The sequence below is a fragment of the Zootoca vivipara genome, chromosome 15 (genome assembly GCF_965207765.1).
Source record: "Zootoca vivipara chromosome 15, rZooViv2.hap1.1, whole genome shotgun sequence".
NCBI classification, from domain to species: domain Eukaryota; kingdom Metazoa; phylum Chordata; class Lepidosauria; order Squamata; family Lacertidae; genus Zootoca; species Zootoca vivipara.
Window position 1 is genome coordinate 13,118,374 of NC_142598.1, and position 18,230 is coordinate 13,136,603.

The 18,230-nt window shown below is 44.6% G+C and overlaps 1 protein-coding gene across 3 annotated transcripts; it reads right to left on the reverse strand.

The window, feature by feature from the left end:
- Nucleotides 1-7,859: 7,859 nt before the first annotated feature.
- LOC148683382 (uncharacterized) lies at nucleotides 7,860-15,300 on the reverse strand. 3 transcript variants are annotated; one of them, XM_088658302.1, is made up of 4 exons: nucleotides 15,039-15,300; nucleotides 13,533-13,778; nucleotides 11,724-11,825; nucleotides 7,860-9,215 (listed from the first exon to the last, which is right to left on the reverse strand). In XM_088658302.1, the coding sequence occupies exons 1-4, from the start codon at nucleotides 15,136-15,138 to the stop codon at nucleotides 9,196-9,198; spliced, it is 468 nt and encodes a 155-aa protein (XP_088514428.1). In that variant the 5' UTR covers nucleotides 15,139-15,300; the 3' UTR covers nucleotides 7,860-9,195. The 3 variants fall into 3 exon arrangements, with proteins under 3 accessions (XP_088514428.1, XP_088514427.1, XP_088514429.1); XM_088658301.1 differs by having other exon boundaries at nucleotides 11,758-11,825; nucleotides 15,039-15,293; XM_088658303.1 differs by lacking the exon at nucleotides 11,724-11,825 and having other exon boundaries at nucleotides 15,039-15,293.
- Between the last annotated feature and the right edge of the window lie 2,930 nt (nucleotides 15,301-18,230).

Below are 18,230 nucleotides of genomic sequence, written 5' to 3' on the forward strand. Positions count from 1 at the left end.
GGGCATGACCATATTCTGTGACTGCTTGCCTTCATTTTTCCTCTTCAATTGCACCACACTAGTGTGAGGACGGGAAGCATTCCCCTTGCTCTCAGTTGGCTCTGCAAGGATGCCATGAGAGTAGTGTGGCCGAATGCAAGAGAGAACAGGGCTGCTCCTGTCCCTTTAAGGCTTGTGTAGTAGAGGAAAATGTGCAGCTTGCTTGCATGCGAGTACTCCTACGATTTGGAGTAGTTATTTGTGTCTGTGCTTCTAACCCCTCCTTCTGTGGCTACCTCCTCCTGCCGTCTGGTTTTAAGAATGCAGGTTCCTTGAAACAGAGGCCTATCATAGTGTTTGCTTTACTCTGCAAACATTGTAGCATTGTATCAACAGTGAATACTAACATACTGTGTTGGTATATTTGAGGGCTGGTGCAATGTTAGGGTTGGAGCAGAAAATTTTGCCATGTATTACAAGAGATGTAAGAAGGCAGCAATTTCCATCCTATCTCGTATTCGTTGCAAGCAGCACCGTTTCCATTCCGCTACAATTTGACTTCTACTGAAACCTACATTATTTACCTCACTATCTGCTAATATACTTATTCTTTTCTCTTCTCTTCGAGACCCACACCCCATACATTATGAAAACCTAGATTCCAGTACATGCCCCCAAAATTCCCACTCAGCCATGAACTCCCTCGGGTGATCTTTCCCCCCAACGTGGGCCTTGAACCCCTGAGTCTCCTGCTCAACTGTCCAAGCTCAGAACTTTTAGACCGGACTAGTCTTCATCAAACAGCACCAGCAAACCAAAATAGATTTGTCCTTAGGTTACAAGTTGCTTAGAATTGCTCCTCATGAGCAGGAAGCCTGTCTTGGCAAGATTCTGGCTCATGAGGATTCCAGGTGTGTTAGACTCTCCAACATACAGCAGCTAAGTATTGGGGTGGGCAGGGCTGGATTTAGATAAAGAGAGGCCCTAGGCTACTCCACTTGTGAGGCCCCTCCGCATCCCTCACCCTCATAACTAGAAGAAAATGGAAGAGTGTTATAAACTAAATTGAGTGAACCCAAGGATGATGATGGGTATTTAAAATTCTACAATTCATAATTTCTCCTCAAAAGGACATAAGATATTATTGTTAAATACCATGGTTATTTTTAAAAATGCATAAAATTAACACCGAAAAACTTTTGCAATAACTGAACTTTGTAAAGCTTTTGTGGAGTTGTGACCTGGGCAGGCCTAGAACTAGTTCCCATGTCAAGTTCAGCCTTCATGGCATTTAACCATGGCTCAGCATCCTCTGAGGTTAAACTTTGGACCTTTTGGAAGCTTGAAGGTTCCCAAACCTTCTCTGAGTTACCGGTACTAACAACAGCTGTATCTGCTATGACTGTTTTAGCAAACTCTTCAGCATACCTTTCAGGTGATTTACCCTTTGTAGCCCTTTCAAATCTGCGTACTATACACAAGTCTTCCATGCTAGGCTTCTCCTCTTTAGGAGAATGATGGGCAGGCCGCAGGCCGGGTCGTCCTCTTATAAAGCTGCTGGGATTGACAAGGCACCTGACCCTCACCCAAATCTCATAGCTCTCCTGTAGCTGCCTCTGATTAGTTATCATTTAACTCTTGGGGGAAATAATTAGCATCACATGTCACGTGCATGGAAGTTGCCAAACCAATTAACCAACTAGAAGTATTACTGTTAATAGCACCAGTTTTCCTATAACTTGATATTGCTGGATAGTTTTGATGAACTGCAAAAGCATTTTAAGTTTGCTTTCTGTTGCCACCCTGGAACCTGGTTTTTTTGGGGGGGGGAGAGGTGGCAAAACTGATTTCCAGTGCCCCTCCCCTTTATTTCCATAACAAGTCCTTGAGTCTGTACTGTGAATGGCGACACCAGGGACCTAGAGAAGGTGCAGGGCTTGGCAGTCCAACCCCTGCACAAGTCTCATCAGGGCTGAGCTTAAGGCAATTGGAGCAATTGGGCCAAATTGGGCCCTGCTGGACACTCCTAAGGGGGGCCCCTGCACCAGGGCAATCTAGGTGGATTTTATTTATACAGTGCTGCCTCACAAGACGAAATTAATTCGTTCCGCGAGTCGTTTTGTATTGTGAAAATTTCGTCTTGTGGTTTTCCAATGCAAACAAAGCAAAGCCAAAAAAATGCATCAAAATTCGTCTTGCGAAGCATGGCCATAGAAAAATTCGTCTTGAGAGTCAACAAAAAGATCGCAAAACGCTTTCATCTTGCGAGTTTTTCGTTGTGCGAGGCATTCATCTTGCGAGGTACCACTGTATCTATAAGATTTTGCAGACTTTGGCTGTGAAATGGGGCCCTTCAAAAAAAAAATTCAAGTTGGGCCCCACTGGCTAGCCCCGAATCTAATAGTTGCTGGGCCTCAGTTGCCCTGCCCTTGCATGAAGTCTTGGGTTTACAATTTTTGGAGAGGGGAGACTGCCCGCTGGGGAGTGGGAGGGCTGGCGAGGCCCCCTAGATTTAGAGGCCCTAGGCTTCAGCCTACTTAGCCTATACATAAATCCGGCACGGGGTGGGGGGTGGGAATTGCGGGCCTGCCTCTGCCCACTCCCCACTTTTAGCCAACAGGCATTTAAGCAGATTCTCAAATAAGGCACTTGTGAGTGTTGCAATTGAGTGGATGGATGGCTGAGGGCAGTTAAGCCATGGAATGCCAACAATGTCAGTTTACTGATGAAAGATAGAGGGAGATAGAAAGTGAATTGGTGTGCTTGATCCCCCAACAGCTTGGGGGCAAGTATCCTGCAAGTGGGTTCAGGGGGATGCATGCCAGGAGATTAAGAATCTCTCCAGCTATGTAGTAATAAAGTGAGAATATTCAGCCCAAAACCCAAGCCCTTTAGCACTGCGTGACAGCGAGAAAGGGGGAGGAATTGTCTTATGCAAGCACCAAACGCTACAAAACTCACAATTCGGGTTAGCCCAAGTCCTGAAATGACCAGGTAAATACTACAATATTTTGTTCTGAGTTCCCAGTTTCTCCTTCTAATAGAACCTCATCAGTTCCAAAGTTAAGCAGAACCACCAAAAGCACATTGTGAGTTCTACATTCTCAAGGGAATACCTACATAAATAGAAATATATTCATAACAAAAAGAAATGTAAGGTTTTTAAAAACTACCTGTGTGGGTTTTTTATAATATAGAGAATATTGAGAGCAGCTGAGCAGATAGAATAAATGAAAGCTTATTTATTAAGGAAAAATATAATTATTTAAGGCAAGCAGCAAGAAGGCTTCTCTCCTTATATGTGCCAGAGCTCTATTGCTTCTAAAAAGGACACCTGTTGATTTAATAACTTGGCATACATGAGCTACCTGATAAGGTCTATAAATATGCCTGCAGCACAATAAGAATTGCCACCCATACACCCTTTTACGCCCTTTTGTTAATTTGCGTATTTCTTTCCAATTTTGGTGAAAACTACTGATGTACTTCATTCAGGCTTGGCAAAGAAGGCATGATACCCTCAGCTTGGTGAAATTCCGAGCAGCAGTTTCAAAGGTCTTAAGGTTTCCCTGCCCCATTGAAGCTGGCAGTTATGCGTTGTGTGAGAATGGCGCCAGTGCTGCAATTCTTTGCAGAGGGAGCCACCTGGTGAATGCTATGTGCCGTGCCTGTTCCCTTGGAGACCTTTCCTTCCATGAGTTCTGGACCTACAGAAGGTTGAGGGCAGTTGAGCATTGTCTAAAAAGTGGGGCGTGGGACCTTCCCGGTGGCTGCTTCCAGACTTCAGAACTTATTCCCTAGAGAAGCTAGACTAGCTTCCTCCTTGCTGGGCAGGCAAAGACCTTCTTGTTCCAAAAGGCTTTTGGGAACTGATTACTCTGAATTCTTCTTTGGCGATCCCATGTAATCGAGTAAGATCGCCTTCCATAAACATTGGTTTTAAAAGTGAGTCTGTGATTGTGGAGGCCAATTCTGGATACAAACGTCCTTCCACAGTGGGGAACATAGGTTTCTGGGCGGGAGTTGATCATGGTGAGGGTTTGCCAAGCATGCCTTCCTCTTAGCGCGTTTCTCCCTTTTGTCCTGAGTTCGAGCATCTTCAAAACCCATGATAAGTAAAGGCTGTTCTCTCAGGCCAGTGTTTCCCAGTTGTCAGTGTTTATACTACATTTTTAAAGATTTCCCTTGAGAGGGTATAATAAAAGGGCTAGCGCTGTGCTGTTTTCGGTGTGATTGTATGTATAATATTATCAATAATAATTTGGTTTTTAATATATAATAGATGCAGTTTTAATTCTATTACTGCTTTTAAACAATTCTTTTTATCCTGTTGTTGTTATTTATATGTTGCCCATCTAACTGGGTTGCCCCAGCCACTCTGGGTGAGTTCCAACAAATTATGAAACCAGTGTTTTATTTTTACCTGGAAGCTGCTTTGAGTCCCCATCGGGGGGAAAGGCAGTGGTATAAATAAATATAGAATAATTACTATAATAGTGCCAAATGACACTTGTTTTTGTGGCAGGCTGACAAATATTTGTCCAGTTACATTAGACGTATCATAGCCTAATGCCACTTTTCTACTGTGTGTCCTCAGTACTGTAATGGGAAAATAGCATTGGTTTCCAAGCAATGAGGAAACACTGACACCAGCTGGCCAAGGTTAGGCCTTGTCTGGTTTAAAGTTTTGGGTCTGTTGTGCCACTCCTTGTATCATGGTATATACTAACTAGAGGGACCCCTGACCATTAGGTCCAGTCGTGACCGACTCTGGAGTTGCGGCGCTCATCTCGCGTTATTGGCCAAGGGAGCTGGCGTACAGCTTCCAGGTCATGTGGCCAGCATGACAAAGCCGCTTCTGGCAAACAAGAGCAGCACACGGAAACGCTGTTTACCTTCCCACTGTAGCGGTTCCTATTTATCTACTTGCACTTTGATGTGCTTTTGAACTGCTAGGTTGGCAGGAGCTGGGACCGAGCAACGGGAGCTCACCCCGTCACAGGGATTCGAACCGCTGACCTTCTGATCGGCAAGCCCTAGGCTCAGTGGTTTAACCCACAGCACCACCTGTGTCCCAGAGGGACCCCTAGTGAGCTATTAAATTATAGACATCATTCAAAATTAAGATTTCACATCTGGTATAACCAAGTGAGGATTTTGCTCAACCTCTGCAGGCGTGTTTCTGGCTCCTGCCTGCCATGTAAACACAAAACGAAACTAGATAATGGTAAAATAAAAAAATTCCTTCAGTAGCACCTTAAAGACCAACTAAGTTTTTATTTCGGTATGAGCTTTCGTGTGCATGCACACTTCTTCTTTAGTGTATCTGAAGAAGTGTGCATGCATATGAAAGCTGATACCAAAATAAAAACTTAGTTGGTCTTTAAGGTGCTACTGAAGGAATTTTTTTATTTTGCTTCGACTCAGACCAACACGGCTACCTACCTGTAACTAGATAACGGTAGTTTTCTTCCCCCACTAAGGATTGTCTCAGAGTTCCTACGCTTTTTAATAAGCAGCATCCTGCAAGCTCCTGGCCTGCACAGCACTGGGAAACAGTGTAGAGACATCAGACGATTTCTATCCTGCATTTCTCTTGCCATGTCCTATGATAGGGCTGCCATACATCCAGAATTTCCCGAACATAGCCAGGATCCGGCCATTGGAAACAGCGCCTGGGCGTAAATCGCTTAACTGTTCGGTTTTTGTTGTTTTTTTTGGATTTTCGCTTTTTGAAATATGGCAACACTGTTTTATGAAATGCTGTATTTTGATACACTCCCCCCCACACACACACACACCAACAGCTTCACTCTGAATTGAGAAAAGGAACAACCAGAGCTATTTTTCCTAGAAAAAGAGGTGTTGGAAATGAGTTCCGGCAAGTTCCGGCTGGAAAAAAAAAGAAAACGATGGGAATAACCGAGCTGAGTTTTAAGCTTGTAATTATGATGCCCAAGTCATGGAACATTTAAAGTTTTGCTTTTAAAAGAGGACACTGAACAGGGGGAGGAAATGACCTATTGAGGCCTATAATATAATAGCTTATTGTCTCGTGGAGCATTTGAGTGGGTGGCATCTTGTGCTGTGAGATTAAAAATCCCGCTATGTCATGCCACATTCTTTTTCCTTTCTTTTCTTTGAAGAAAAACTTCATTTCCGCCACAGGAATGTTCGTGTTAGGGGCTGGAGATATGCTGCAACATTTTGTTTCGGGTCCCTCTTGCGCATATTCCGTTCTTAAATGTTTTTCAAAAATGAAGGGTACCTGCTCCCTCTTCGTCAAGTTTTGAGATTAAAGAGCAACCCTATTGTTGGCCTGGCGCATTCTTATCGTGATATCTTGTCCTGCCAGCAGTCCTGTGGTTTCTGAGCGTTGCTCTTTGGTTTCATCTCCCAGAATGAAGCGTTGTTGCTAAAAGAACAAGTGTGAGTAAGATAACTACTTCGAAAATGACTGTAGGAGTTTATTCTCGCGTTTGGTACAAAACAGCTTTTGATTAAAATTCAAGAAGATGAAAACAAACAAACTAAACCAACCCCAAACTTTGTGCAGTAATACCTTGGTTCTCGAACGGCTTAGCTGCCAAACAAATCGAAGTGTTCTGGTTTGTGAACGTTTTTTGGAAGCTGAATGCCTGACGCAGCTTCCGCTGGAGTGCAGGAAGCTCCTTCAGCCATTCGGAAGCAGCGCCTTGGTTTTCGAACCAAGGTTTCAGGAGTCAAACGGACTTCTGGAACGGATTAAGTTCGAGAACCAAGGTATTACTGTACATTTTAGATTTTAGTTGCACCTCGAGTGTTCAAAGCATTTACATACATTATGTTGTTGCATACCTTAAAAACATAAGGCATTTTATGTTTCAGGCTTACATCTTGCCCTTCATCTCCTGCGCAGGTGACAAGAAGTATAAATACGAATTAAATCAGCTTTTCAAAACTTAAACACATCTCAGGAGTCAGGTGCCTGCAGTGGAGCTGGAATGGGGCTAAAACAGAGAGAAAGGCCTTATTCTAAGCCAGAGAAAGAGATGTTTTGAATATATCTAAGCCATACCAGCACTCCAGCTTTAATTTAAAACATTAAGAACTGGTATATCTAAGAAACATAAAGCATTTCACCTCTTTGACCAGTAGGCTTACATAAGAATTCTGCACATTTCCTGGATACATAGATACAGTAGAATCATGAACTTAAAGTTGGAAGGGGCCCTGAGGGTCATCTAGTCCAACCCCCTGCAATGCAGGAACCTCAACTAAAGCATCCATGTTGAGTACATATCTTGACATTTTGTATGCTCTTCAGCCAGTAGGCATAACCACCAAATGTGCCTATCACAGCTTTGTACAGGGCATTAAGCACGTTCTCTGATTGGTATGTATTGAAAACATGCCGTTGTTTTCAATTTCTAATTCAGAACTGGGAGGTCTATTGCCTCCTGGCCACTTCTGGCTCAATGCCTAATCTCATGTGGCAAAATAGTATTTCGCCCCCCTGCAGTCTGTACTCCTTTTCTCCATTCAGCTGAGCAGCAGAGAGGTGATCGTAGGCAAAAGACTTTTAAACCTTCCACGGTCCCCATGAAAATTGTCCCCTAAAGTGGATTTTCCCCCCACATGAGATAGAAGTGTAGGAAGGCTTAAGCATACTGGCAAACGGCGTCGGCAATAATGATCGTTAAGGAAATGCTATGTGAAAATCAGAATATATCAAATGCAAATATTGTATACATTAAGTACAGCAAATCTTTGGACCAGGGCCAGCTTCTAAGAGAGCAAGAATTAAGAAAGAGAACAGCTGGGAGTTGTAACATTAACTTGGGATGATACACCCATATAAAAAGATTAGGGAGGAAATGAATCAATAGAATCCAACAGTCTTATATATATATATATGTTTAATAATAATTTTTAAAAACTTAGGTATGACAGAGTAGATGCCAGAAGATCGCTTGCTGCTCTAAAGGAAACAAATTTATACATTTTCATAAGCAAAAGGTCTTATTTGGTATTGAGATCTCAGAGAGAATGCCGATATTTAAGAAAAACAGACTGATATTTAACATATGTTTTTCAAAAGATGATGACATACAACCGATGAAATGCAACTGTGGTGTGAAAGGTCTGGTGTTAAAGATATTGTAGGAATATCTAATAATACAACGATATTTTTTACTAATACTTGTATTATATTTTAGAGTATGCATAGTACACGGTAATGCCTGTAGTCGTTAAATAAAGTATATACATTTAAAAATGTAAATAAATAAAATGTTTGCACCTGCACCAAGAAAACAAATCTTTATCTGGAGATCCACCCTTTCTTCCTGTGCTCAGTGGCTGTGATCGATGCAGGATTAGGCAGTCAGAAGCAGCCCGAGGGATGACAGTCTGCACACTTCTGAATTAGATATTTAAAAAGCCAAGCAAGCAGAATGTACAAAGGTCACCTGAGCTATTCCCCTAGACCTGCTGGATATTATGGGTATCGGCTGGGAAATGTGCAGATTACCCCTAACATATATTTTGCTATCTCTAAATAGCATTCTGTACATCTGACAAAGTCCACCAAAGGCTATGCCACAATAAATGTGTTGCCCTTTAAGGTCCTGCAAGACTCGCTCAGTGCTTTTTGGTGCAAACAGTTCTATTCCAATGTGCTTTGACAAATCTTGAAGAAACTTTATCACCTAAGACCCTGGAGAGGGATGCTGCCAAGTCATGCAGGAGAGGATAAAATATACGCCATTAAGAAGGCATATTTTGTACATATTTATGGAAATTTAGGAAATTCAGGAGCATGCACCGGCACACGTCTAATTCTCCTTAAACCACAGCTAATTGTAATTGTAAGAATCTCAACAGCGCTAGCTTGCTCTAGTCCTGCTTACCAATTTCTCGCAACTTTGTTAAAAGTAAATGTTGGCAATAAAATAAAATAAAAACCCAGCTCACGGCATCAAATATGAACAGCCACTTGACAAAATGTCTTCTCATCTTTGAAATTTCACTGCAAAAAAAATAAAATTGAACACATCTGGGAAGAGGTGAAAATAGATCCCGCTGGATCAATAATAATCCATACAATGGATTCATGAAATAATTATTCCAGATGTGAGTCAAAAGCAGAGAACAGGAGCCAAATAAATCAGCTGTGCTGTCAAATTCCTTATTCTACACACTGGTTCTTCCCCTTTGCTCCAATGAGGGTTGTTTTCATCTTTCTGCAGCAACAGCTGAAATAGAGAGCAACGCAGTAATGCATTTTTATGAAACTATGCTGAAGGCCATGCTGGTGTTACAGAACAGATTAATGAAAAGCAGTCTCAAGAGACTGCAAATTTGATTGGAGCAGCAGCAGAGGAGCCTTTCCCTTTCGGGGTCATTTCCCCCACTCAACATCACCCACCACCACTGCCTGACATATATTTCCTGCTGCGGAGGGGGGGGGGGACGACATTTGGGAGAGGGGATGGTTCCAGAAAGAGAGGTGTACAACTGCACATTTAGGATGTGCAACTGCCTTTTTTCTGGGACCTGGCCCATGCACACGGGCCACTAACACACTAAGAACCGAGTCAAACCTCGGTTCCCAAACGCCTCCGCTTTGGAACGTTTCGGCTCCCAAACGCCAAAAACCCGGAAGTAACTGCTCCTGTTTTCAAACGATTTTGGGAAGCCAAAAATGCTATGCGGCTTCCATTTTGAGTTTCCCTATTGTAATGCGTGGGTTATGTCTGTGCCAAACTGGGACTCTGACATGGGCGAAATAAAGCCTAGTTTCAAGCATTCTTTGATTTTTAACCTCTCAGGGAACGTTTGAGTCTCCTGCTTTAAAACAGAGGCGAATAAACTGTGGCCCTCCAGATAATGTTGGATTTCAACTCCCTTCGTTCCTTGGGCGGATCTACATTCATGGTTTATAACGTTAGGAAAGGGTTAAGAAAATGTTTCAAAATGTAAGGGTCATATTATATTTAGCTTAGAACATTAACAATGCGTTATTAAAATGTGACACTAGAGGGCACTGCAGAGCAACTAGCTATTATAAACAGGGTAGAAGTTGTGGAAAGGAAAACAAGTGAAACCAAATGGGACTGATATTTAATAATGTTTAAAAGGCGAGTCTAGATCCAGTCCTTGACTACTCTCCATGTTGACTGGGGCTGATGGGAGTTGACATCAACATCTGCAGGATCATAGATTCACAACCCAAGTTTTACAAACGAAAACCAAGCTCAAAGCAGCCAAGCTCAGAAGCACTGCATGCTGCAACATTATGTAGCCAGGGCCCCGTTTGGTTTATTTTTGTTCTGAGCTAGCTAGCTAGATGGATGGATTGATGGAATATTATATTCTCTTTTAATTGTCACCCATCCTGAGTTTTCATGCTGTGGAAAGCAATGACTAAATGGATACGGTGGTACCTTGGTTCTCAAACGCCTTTGGTACTCAAACAACTTGGAACCCAAACACTGCAAACCCGGAAGTGTTCCGGTTTGCGAACTTTTTCCGGAAGTCAAACATGCTCCGTTTTGAGTGTTCCACTTCTGATTTGAGTGCCACACTTCCGTTTTGAGTGCTACCCAGACAATTTGAGTGTTACCCTGAGGTCTGTCCGTTTTTGCTATTTATTTTGCATTTTTGTTTTTGCGTCTCTTTTGTTTTTGTGGAACCCAGTTCAGCTACTGATTGATTGACTGTGTGGCTGCAGTACATTGTTTATTGCTTTCATTTTATGGATCAATGGTCTTGTTAGATAGTAAAATTCATGTTAAATTGCTGTTTGAGGGGTTGTCTAGAATGGATTAATCCATTTTGCATTACTTTCTATGGGAAAGCATGCCTTGGTTTTGGAATGCTATGGTTTTGGAACGGACTTCCAGAACAGATTAAGTTTGAGAACCAAGCTACCACGGTATATTAACAGGCAACTACAAACTATTTTGCCTTGCCAGGGGAAGTAGAATCTGTCACCTTTTAAAACATAGCTGCCAAGTTTTCCCTTTTCTCACGAGGAAGCCTATTCAGCATAAGGGAATTTCCCTTAAAAAAAAGGGATAACTTGGCAGCTATGTTTTAAAATCAAGGCAACAGAAAATGAAAACAAAGCAGGGGATAAAATGACTGCTAATAAAAAAGGACTATAAAGAGTACATTCAGCTCGCAACTTGGGTGTGTTTAACCTATGCAATTTCAACTTCGATGGCTGGCAGGCTGAACTCACACAAATTAAATGCATGGAAGCCGGAAGCTTAAAAGTGCTTTTTTGTGTGCAGGGTCTTCCCAACGGAGAAATGGCTTTTAAGCTCTTGGTCTTGCTTGGGGTGGTGGGTAAGGCCAGTTCAGTGCGCTGGCTCCGGAAGGTAAAATGGAATGCCCGCAGGGGCATTCCAAGGGGTTGTTTTGACTATATGTGATTTTGGCTTTATGCACTCCCTGGAACGTAAGCCCCATGTAAGATGGGGTATCTAGTTGGCCACTGTGAGAACAGGATGCTGGACTAGATGGGCCATTGGCCTGATCCAGCAGGACTCCTCTTGTGTTCCTGTATACACTAAAGAAGGGAAATTATGTGCAAATCAAAAGCTCTCTGCCAGGATGCTTAACGCTGGCCATTCTAATAAATACATTGCCTCATATATATATATTGTAGGCGTTTCATTCCATGGCCTTCAAACAGAACTTTTTAAAAGGAGTGTTGTATAGCATGTAGAAGTTAGTCCATAAAAGAATAGACGTACATTTTCTATACAGGAGAAACCAGATTAATACTACCATCAGGGTGATAAATATTATGAACAGCACTCGGGTGATGCGTCTATTTCTTATAGAAGTAGAAAGTCCTTAAAAAGAAAATTTGAAAACAATAGGTTAAAAAAGAGCCATCTCAAATCAATACTTTTGGATTGACTTCATGGATCAGATCAATGTTTTTGGATGCAGAGGGGAACAAACCCCAAACACTCGACACCTTCAATGCAAAAAGGTTCAGCTGAACTTTCTTGCCGAACATTGGTATAAAGGTAGAAGACCAAGAACCCACCTTTAATCCCTACATGCAAAAGGCAACCTAGTTTTATTTTATTTTTTTACTGCATATGTACTTCTTTCTCATTCTGTCTCATACACACTCTGTTTTGCTCCTTTCCCCTCTCTCTTGGGATATATCTTCTTCCCAACGAACCCCTGGAAAGCTTGATGGTTGAGTGATGGGTAGCAATATCTAACAGAATTAATAATGCAGGTAAAGGTAAAGGGACCCCTGACCGGTAGGTCCAGTCGTGGACAACTCTGGTGTTACGGCGCTCATCTCGCTTTACTGGCCAAGGGAGCTCTGGTTCGTACAGCTTCCAGGTCATGTGGCCGGCATGACTAAGCCGCTTCTGGCGAACCAGAGCAACGCACGGAAACGTCCTGCACCTTCCTGCCGGAGTGGTACCTACCGTATTTATCTACTTGCACTTTGACGTGCTTTCACACTGCTAGGTTGGCAGGAGCTGGGACAGAGCAATGGGAGCTCACCCCGTCACGGGGATTCGAACCGCCAACCTTCTGATCGGCAAGCCCTAGGCTGTGTGGTTTAGACCACAGCGCCAGCCACGTGGTCTAATGCAGGTACCAAATTATAATTCCCAGGAATTTGAGGGAGAAACCATTACATTTATGGGCTTTCCCCTCAACTTTCTTACTTAAAAAATAAAATGTTGCACTACTGGTGTAACCCATCTTGGGTTAGGCTGCAATCTGGGGGTTCTGACCCACCAGCACAGACTATTGTTGGATATTTTTTAGTGTTTTGATTTTATATTGTTATTTAAGGCCACTTCTATACACACACACACACACACACAACCTGAAGCAGTATGTGAAAAAGACCTTACAAATTGCAGTAAACATGCAATAAAGCATTGTAAAATACAAAAAGACTGGGTCCATCTTAATGACCAGGGAAAGCCTAGAGATATCTGAAGCAGGTAACTGATGGTGCTTCCCTGTTTTGTTGCTGTCATTGTTGTTGTTGTTGTTGTCGGTGGTGGTGGTGGTGGTGGTGTGTGTGTGTGTGTAACATGTATCTTTACATATCTTGCTGAATAACAACCTGTAATTACTAAGTAACGAAGGGAAGTTTAAGAGTTTCATAAAGAGCCAGTGTTGTGTAGCAGTGTCAGACTAGGACCTGGGAGACCCGGGTTCAAATCCCCATCTGGCCATGACCTTGGACCAGTCACGACCTCTCAGCCCAATCTACCTCACAGGTTTGTTGTGGGAATTAAATTTGGAGGGGAAGAATCATAAGCACCACCAGGCCAGAGCAGTGGAGGCCGCCAGGGGGGGCCAAATGGCATGGGCCTACGATTTTGAGGGTGGCCAACTCCAAGTCCCTATGGTAGCGGCAAAGGGGGACCCTTTGGTAAAGATGAATGAAATGGGCCCTACATTTTATATCTAGCCTGGGCCAGCTTTGCACAGCCCTGCGGGCCACCTTATGCACCCTGAAGGAAAATGGTGGGAAACAAACAATGATAAAGGCCAACGGGATAAACACTTACCTGGCGGGTAACACTCTTCCAAACTGATGGATGTGCTGGCATTTGAACTGGCGGTGATTATGGTACATGTGACTTGCTCAGAATGGTTTAGGCTTCCCTCAATGCTGACCACAGGCTGGTCAGAAAGAAATGTATTTTTTAATTTCCAGTGGTAGGTCACAGGTGGATCCTGGAAGACTGGCGTGCAGGACACCTGGATGCTGTCGTTGTTAACACGGCACTTTAAACGAGGTGACTGTAGCTCTCCTGCAGAGAGGAAGTACGGTATGCTGATGACACTCAGCTCGATTTCTCCTTTACACTTGCAGGTGAAGTGCTGGACCAGTGCCTTGCCTCGGTAATGGACTGGATGAGAGCCAACAAACTGAAGCTCAATCCAGATAAAAGAAGGCCTGTTCTCATGTTGCCACCCTCCAGACCTCTCGAGGAGGAGGTACACGAAGAAGGGCCTTAGAAGATGATCTCAGGGTCTGGGTAGGTTCATATGGAACGAGGGCGGTCCTTGATGTATTGCGGTCCTGAGCCGTTTAAGGCTTTATAGGTCAAAGCCAGCACTTTGAATTGGGCCAGGAAACTAACTGGTAGCCAGTGCAGTCTGACCAGGATCAGTGTAATATGCTCAAACCGATCCGGTGAGCAACCTGGCTGCTGAATTCTGCACTAGCTGAAGTTTCCCAACTGTCTTCAGAGGCAGCCCTTCCTATAAGGCATTGCAGTAATCTAAACGGAGCATAGACAACAGTAGTTTAGGCTTTCCCTGTCCAGATAGGGGCGTAGCTGAAGCTAATGGAGGCTACTGGGGCCACCTGAGCCTTGAGCGACAGCAAAGGATCCAGGAGGACCCCCAAGCTACGAACCTGCTCCTTCAGAGGAAGAGCAGGCAACCTCCCACCCCTATGGTCTAGGGCAGGCATCCCCAAACTTTGGCCCTCCAGATGTTTTGGACCACAATTCCCATCATCCCTGACCACTGGTCCTGTTAGCTAGGGATCGTGGGAGTTGTAGGCCAAAACATCTGGAGGGCCGCAGTTTGGGGATGCCTGCCCTAGACCATAGGGGTGGGAGGGAACCAGCCACTAACAGCGCCTCTGTCTTATCTGGATTGAGCTTCAGTTTTTTCCACCCCGGGGTTGAGAAACAATTTAGTGCTCAACCGGAGCAAGCGGCAATTTGGGTTTCCCGCAGATTGACATTTGTTCCAGCCTATCGCTAAATAGTGGGTTTTGCCTTGGAAAGGAGCGGGGCAGAGGGAAGACCACCTGGACCCGTGTTTTCTATGCAGGCCAATAAGGAGAAGTGTGAACAAGCCCCGAGTGTGCATCTCAACAGCAGCACAAGAAGAGGGGCAGAGATCAGCTCCCCCCACCCTCCACCAAGGCGAAAAGTAGGCTCCGTGCCCTGCTTTACTCGAGAGCAGGGCACATGTGCGGCGAGGGAATCGACGTGGCCGCTGCGGTTGGGTCTCTCCGCGAAAGCGGGGAGGAGAGGGCGGAGCAGGCTGCTTACCCGACGCGGCGGCGGCGGAGCAGAGGGAGCCTCTCGCCCGAAGCAGCAGCGCCAGAAACAGCACTGCCAGCGGCGGCCTCCAACTCTGGGGCTCCGGCATGACCGCGCTGAGAGGCGGCCGCCACCGCTTCGCCCGGAGCAGAGCCGCGAGGGAATGAGAGTGAAACGGGGACCGCCCTTGGCAACCGCCCGCAAGGCCCGGGGCGGCGCCACTCGTTGCCGGCCCTCTGCGGGCTCGAGGCGGCTCTCTGCTGCTTCTCCTCTCGGGAAGGTTCTGGGCCGGGGAAAGGAGGCTTCCTCACGCAGCGCCTGGTCGGACTGTGGAACTCTCTGCCTCAGGAGGCAGGGGTGGCCAGGCCCAAGTAGGGAGAACTTGGGGCCTCTCCTGCTGGGCCAGGCTGGCTGAGGCATAGGAATCATGTCCTAGGGGCCAGGGTCCCTTTGACCCCAAATAAAATACTGCATTGCCATTCATATTGGGGTGTGTGTGTGATCTACACCTTGTGATCAGTTATGTGGAGCGGGGCTTACCCGCCCCCAATATTTTATTCAATTTGGCACACCTGGGCACAGTCCGAACTCTGATCCAGTTTTATTTCAGAGATAGAGAGGGTGAAGGGAGGACCCTCCTTGGTATTGGGACCTTGCAGATTGAATAATTGAAAATCCCATCCCACTTCTTGCACTCCGATCCCGCCCTGCTCTCGCTTGTTCACATTCGCGAAGAAAATTGTGTTTGACGCAGCTGTTTTGCACAGTTCTCCCCAAGAAAGCTGTTGTAAACAGATTAAATGCTTTTTTGTGAATGCTGTCTCTTTTTCCCTTTGAGACAATGGAAGCAAAATGGGAGTAGGGTGTGTGTGTGTGGTGATAGGTGGCACCTGTGAAACATCGCCACACACATTAAAAGAAACTGAAGCACAATGTGCTTCAGTTAACATGGGATTTTATATTGGATTTACTTCCCTTAGCAGATTCTCCCCATACTGGGAAACTCCCTAATTTAATGGAGGTGATGGGAGTGCTGGCAACCTAATGGATGATAATGATTTCATGTGTATGGTTCAAGGTCAGTACCTGACAGTATGAGGCGAAGAAAACTGAAGCACGTGAAGTACTGACATGCTCTAATACACACCAGGGAAATTCTGGTGGGTCCAGGATCGCTTTTTGCAGGGATGAACCCTATGCCCATATGCCAGTATGCTCATGGTATCCCTTCAACCAGCCACCAGACATGCTATCGGCAGAGGGTTTGTTAAGCATGTGCATGCTGGGGCATAGAATCATAGACCAGTAGAGCTGGAAGGATCTGTGCCCCCTGGCAGCATGGGTGTGATATAAGCAAAAATCTGCCCTTATTCCCTTATGGGGTACACGAGCCCTTATTGGGTTCTCCATTGGTCAGAGAATATAACAGAGGCTAACCAGAGAATTTTGAGAAGCAAAGCCTTTATTTTTGCTGTTGCAACAGGGTCCTTCCCCTCATGCAGGAGAACAAGGAAGGAACCCCAAACAAAGGTGTCTTGCCCTTAAAAAGAAATTTGAAATTGGTTTCAGCCCAACCCCCAGAAGCATCACCCATACGTCACAGAAGGGGTGTAGCCCAAGACCGCCCTCCCTAAATTCATCATAGGTACATCATGAAAGGGGAGGTCTGGTGGCAGTAATCTGAGCATCCTGGACCCTGCCCCCTGCCCCCAAAACCTAATCAAGTAAAAAAAATGTATATTTACATTTTCCTGTTTACCAGCCAAGTTAATCACACCCTTTTGTCTGGCACTCAGTTATCAGGATGCCAGGGATTATCACTTTAATTCCTGAGACAATGAGAAGGTTTTCCCCACCCTCCTTCTTCCTTGCAGAGGAACACCTGGTCAGAGAGAGTCAAAATGGTGTCAGTCAGGCCTGTCTTCCTGTGCTGCTTCAGACATGTGCCTGTACTGTACATTCATGTATAATAATAATAATAATAATAATAATAATTTATTATTTATACCCCGCCCATCTGGCCGGGTTCCCCCAGCCACTCTGGGCGGCTTCCAACAAAACAGAAATTCTAAAATACAGAAATCCATCAAACATTAAAATACAGAAATCCATCACACATTAAAAGCTTCCCTAAACAGGGCTGCCTTGAGATGTACATGTTTATGAACAATTATTTTATATATAAAAAACCTTAACATTCTTACAACAGGTGCTTAACTCTTTCTCCAATTATTGATGCTCCTTGCAACTCCCTCTCCCAGCTGGGTTTTCCCACTTCCCCTGCCAGCCTGCTCGGAGAGCAGTGCACCAGAAAACTGCTTGAAATGAACTGAAAGGAAGGATGGCATGGGAAGAATGATAGAGAGCAGATAAGTACAGGGAGTCAGCAGCTAGCCAAGTTTATTTGTTAGAAACCATTGGTCATCACAAAAACGCTAAAAATGCAAACAGTATAGAAGTGCATCTTGATATAAGGTGGTCCCCAATACACAGAATCCCACGTTGTGCAATGAAATTTTGAGCTGCTAAGGCAAACAAAAACTCCTTATACCTAGCAGGGGTGCCAACTTGAATAAAATATTGTGGGTGTCCCCACATAATTGATCACATGGTGCAGTGCACACACACACCATTTGAATGGAAATGCACATCAACTTTGTGGGGGCCTGGCCCCCTCAAATATTTCATTGAGGGGGCCAAAGCCCCCACGGCCCCTAGGAGTTGGCTCCTATGATACCTATTTATTTATCCCCATCCACCAATAAATAACACAGGCAGACATGAGGGGACAGACGTGATAGCTATCAAAAGGTTCAAAATATTAATATTTCATCAGGTGCAGTCCTTCACACATTCCAGGCAATCGTAATTGACTGACACAATCCTAGCAGGGCAAATTCTGGTGGTGTACCTTCAGGGCAATCCATCCTTTGCCTAAATTGGACCTTTGTTACTTTCACATGTAAGACAGAGCAGCAGCTTGGGAAATTAATTCATTGGGTACAAAGTGCCCTTGGAGACAGACTTTCTCCTGTCTTGTTTGCAGCATCTTTTGCACAGCCTATTGCCATTGATCTGAGGCCGCCAGTCAACAGCTTCATTCCATCCCTATCTTTTGAAACAGAGTTAGTAAACAGTGCTTTGACTCTTTGCCAGATGGTTGTGTGGCTTTGATTCACCAGTGTTTGTCCAGCGGTCTGA

Excerpts from the sequence above, each read along its gene's own strand:
- LOC148683382 (XM_088658301.1), bottom strand. The coding sequence starts at position 15,138 with ATGCCGGAGCCCCAGAGTTGGAGGCCGCCGCTGGCAGTGCTGTTTCTG. Across the intron at positions 11,826-13,532 it reads GGAAGAGTGTTACCCGCCAG|GACTTTCTACTTCTATAAGA; the intron begins GTAAGTGTTTAT and ends TTTCTTTTTAAG. Across the intron at positions 9,216-11,757 it reads TAATATTTATCACCCTGATG|CTGTTGCTGCAGAAAGATGA; the intron begins GTAGTATTAATC and ends TCTCTATTTCAG.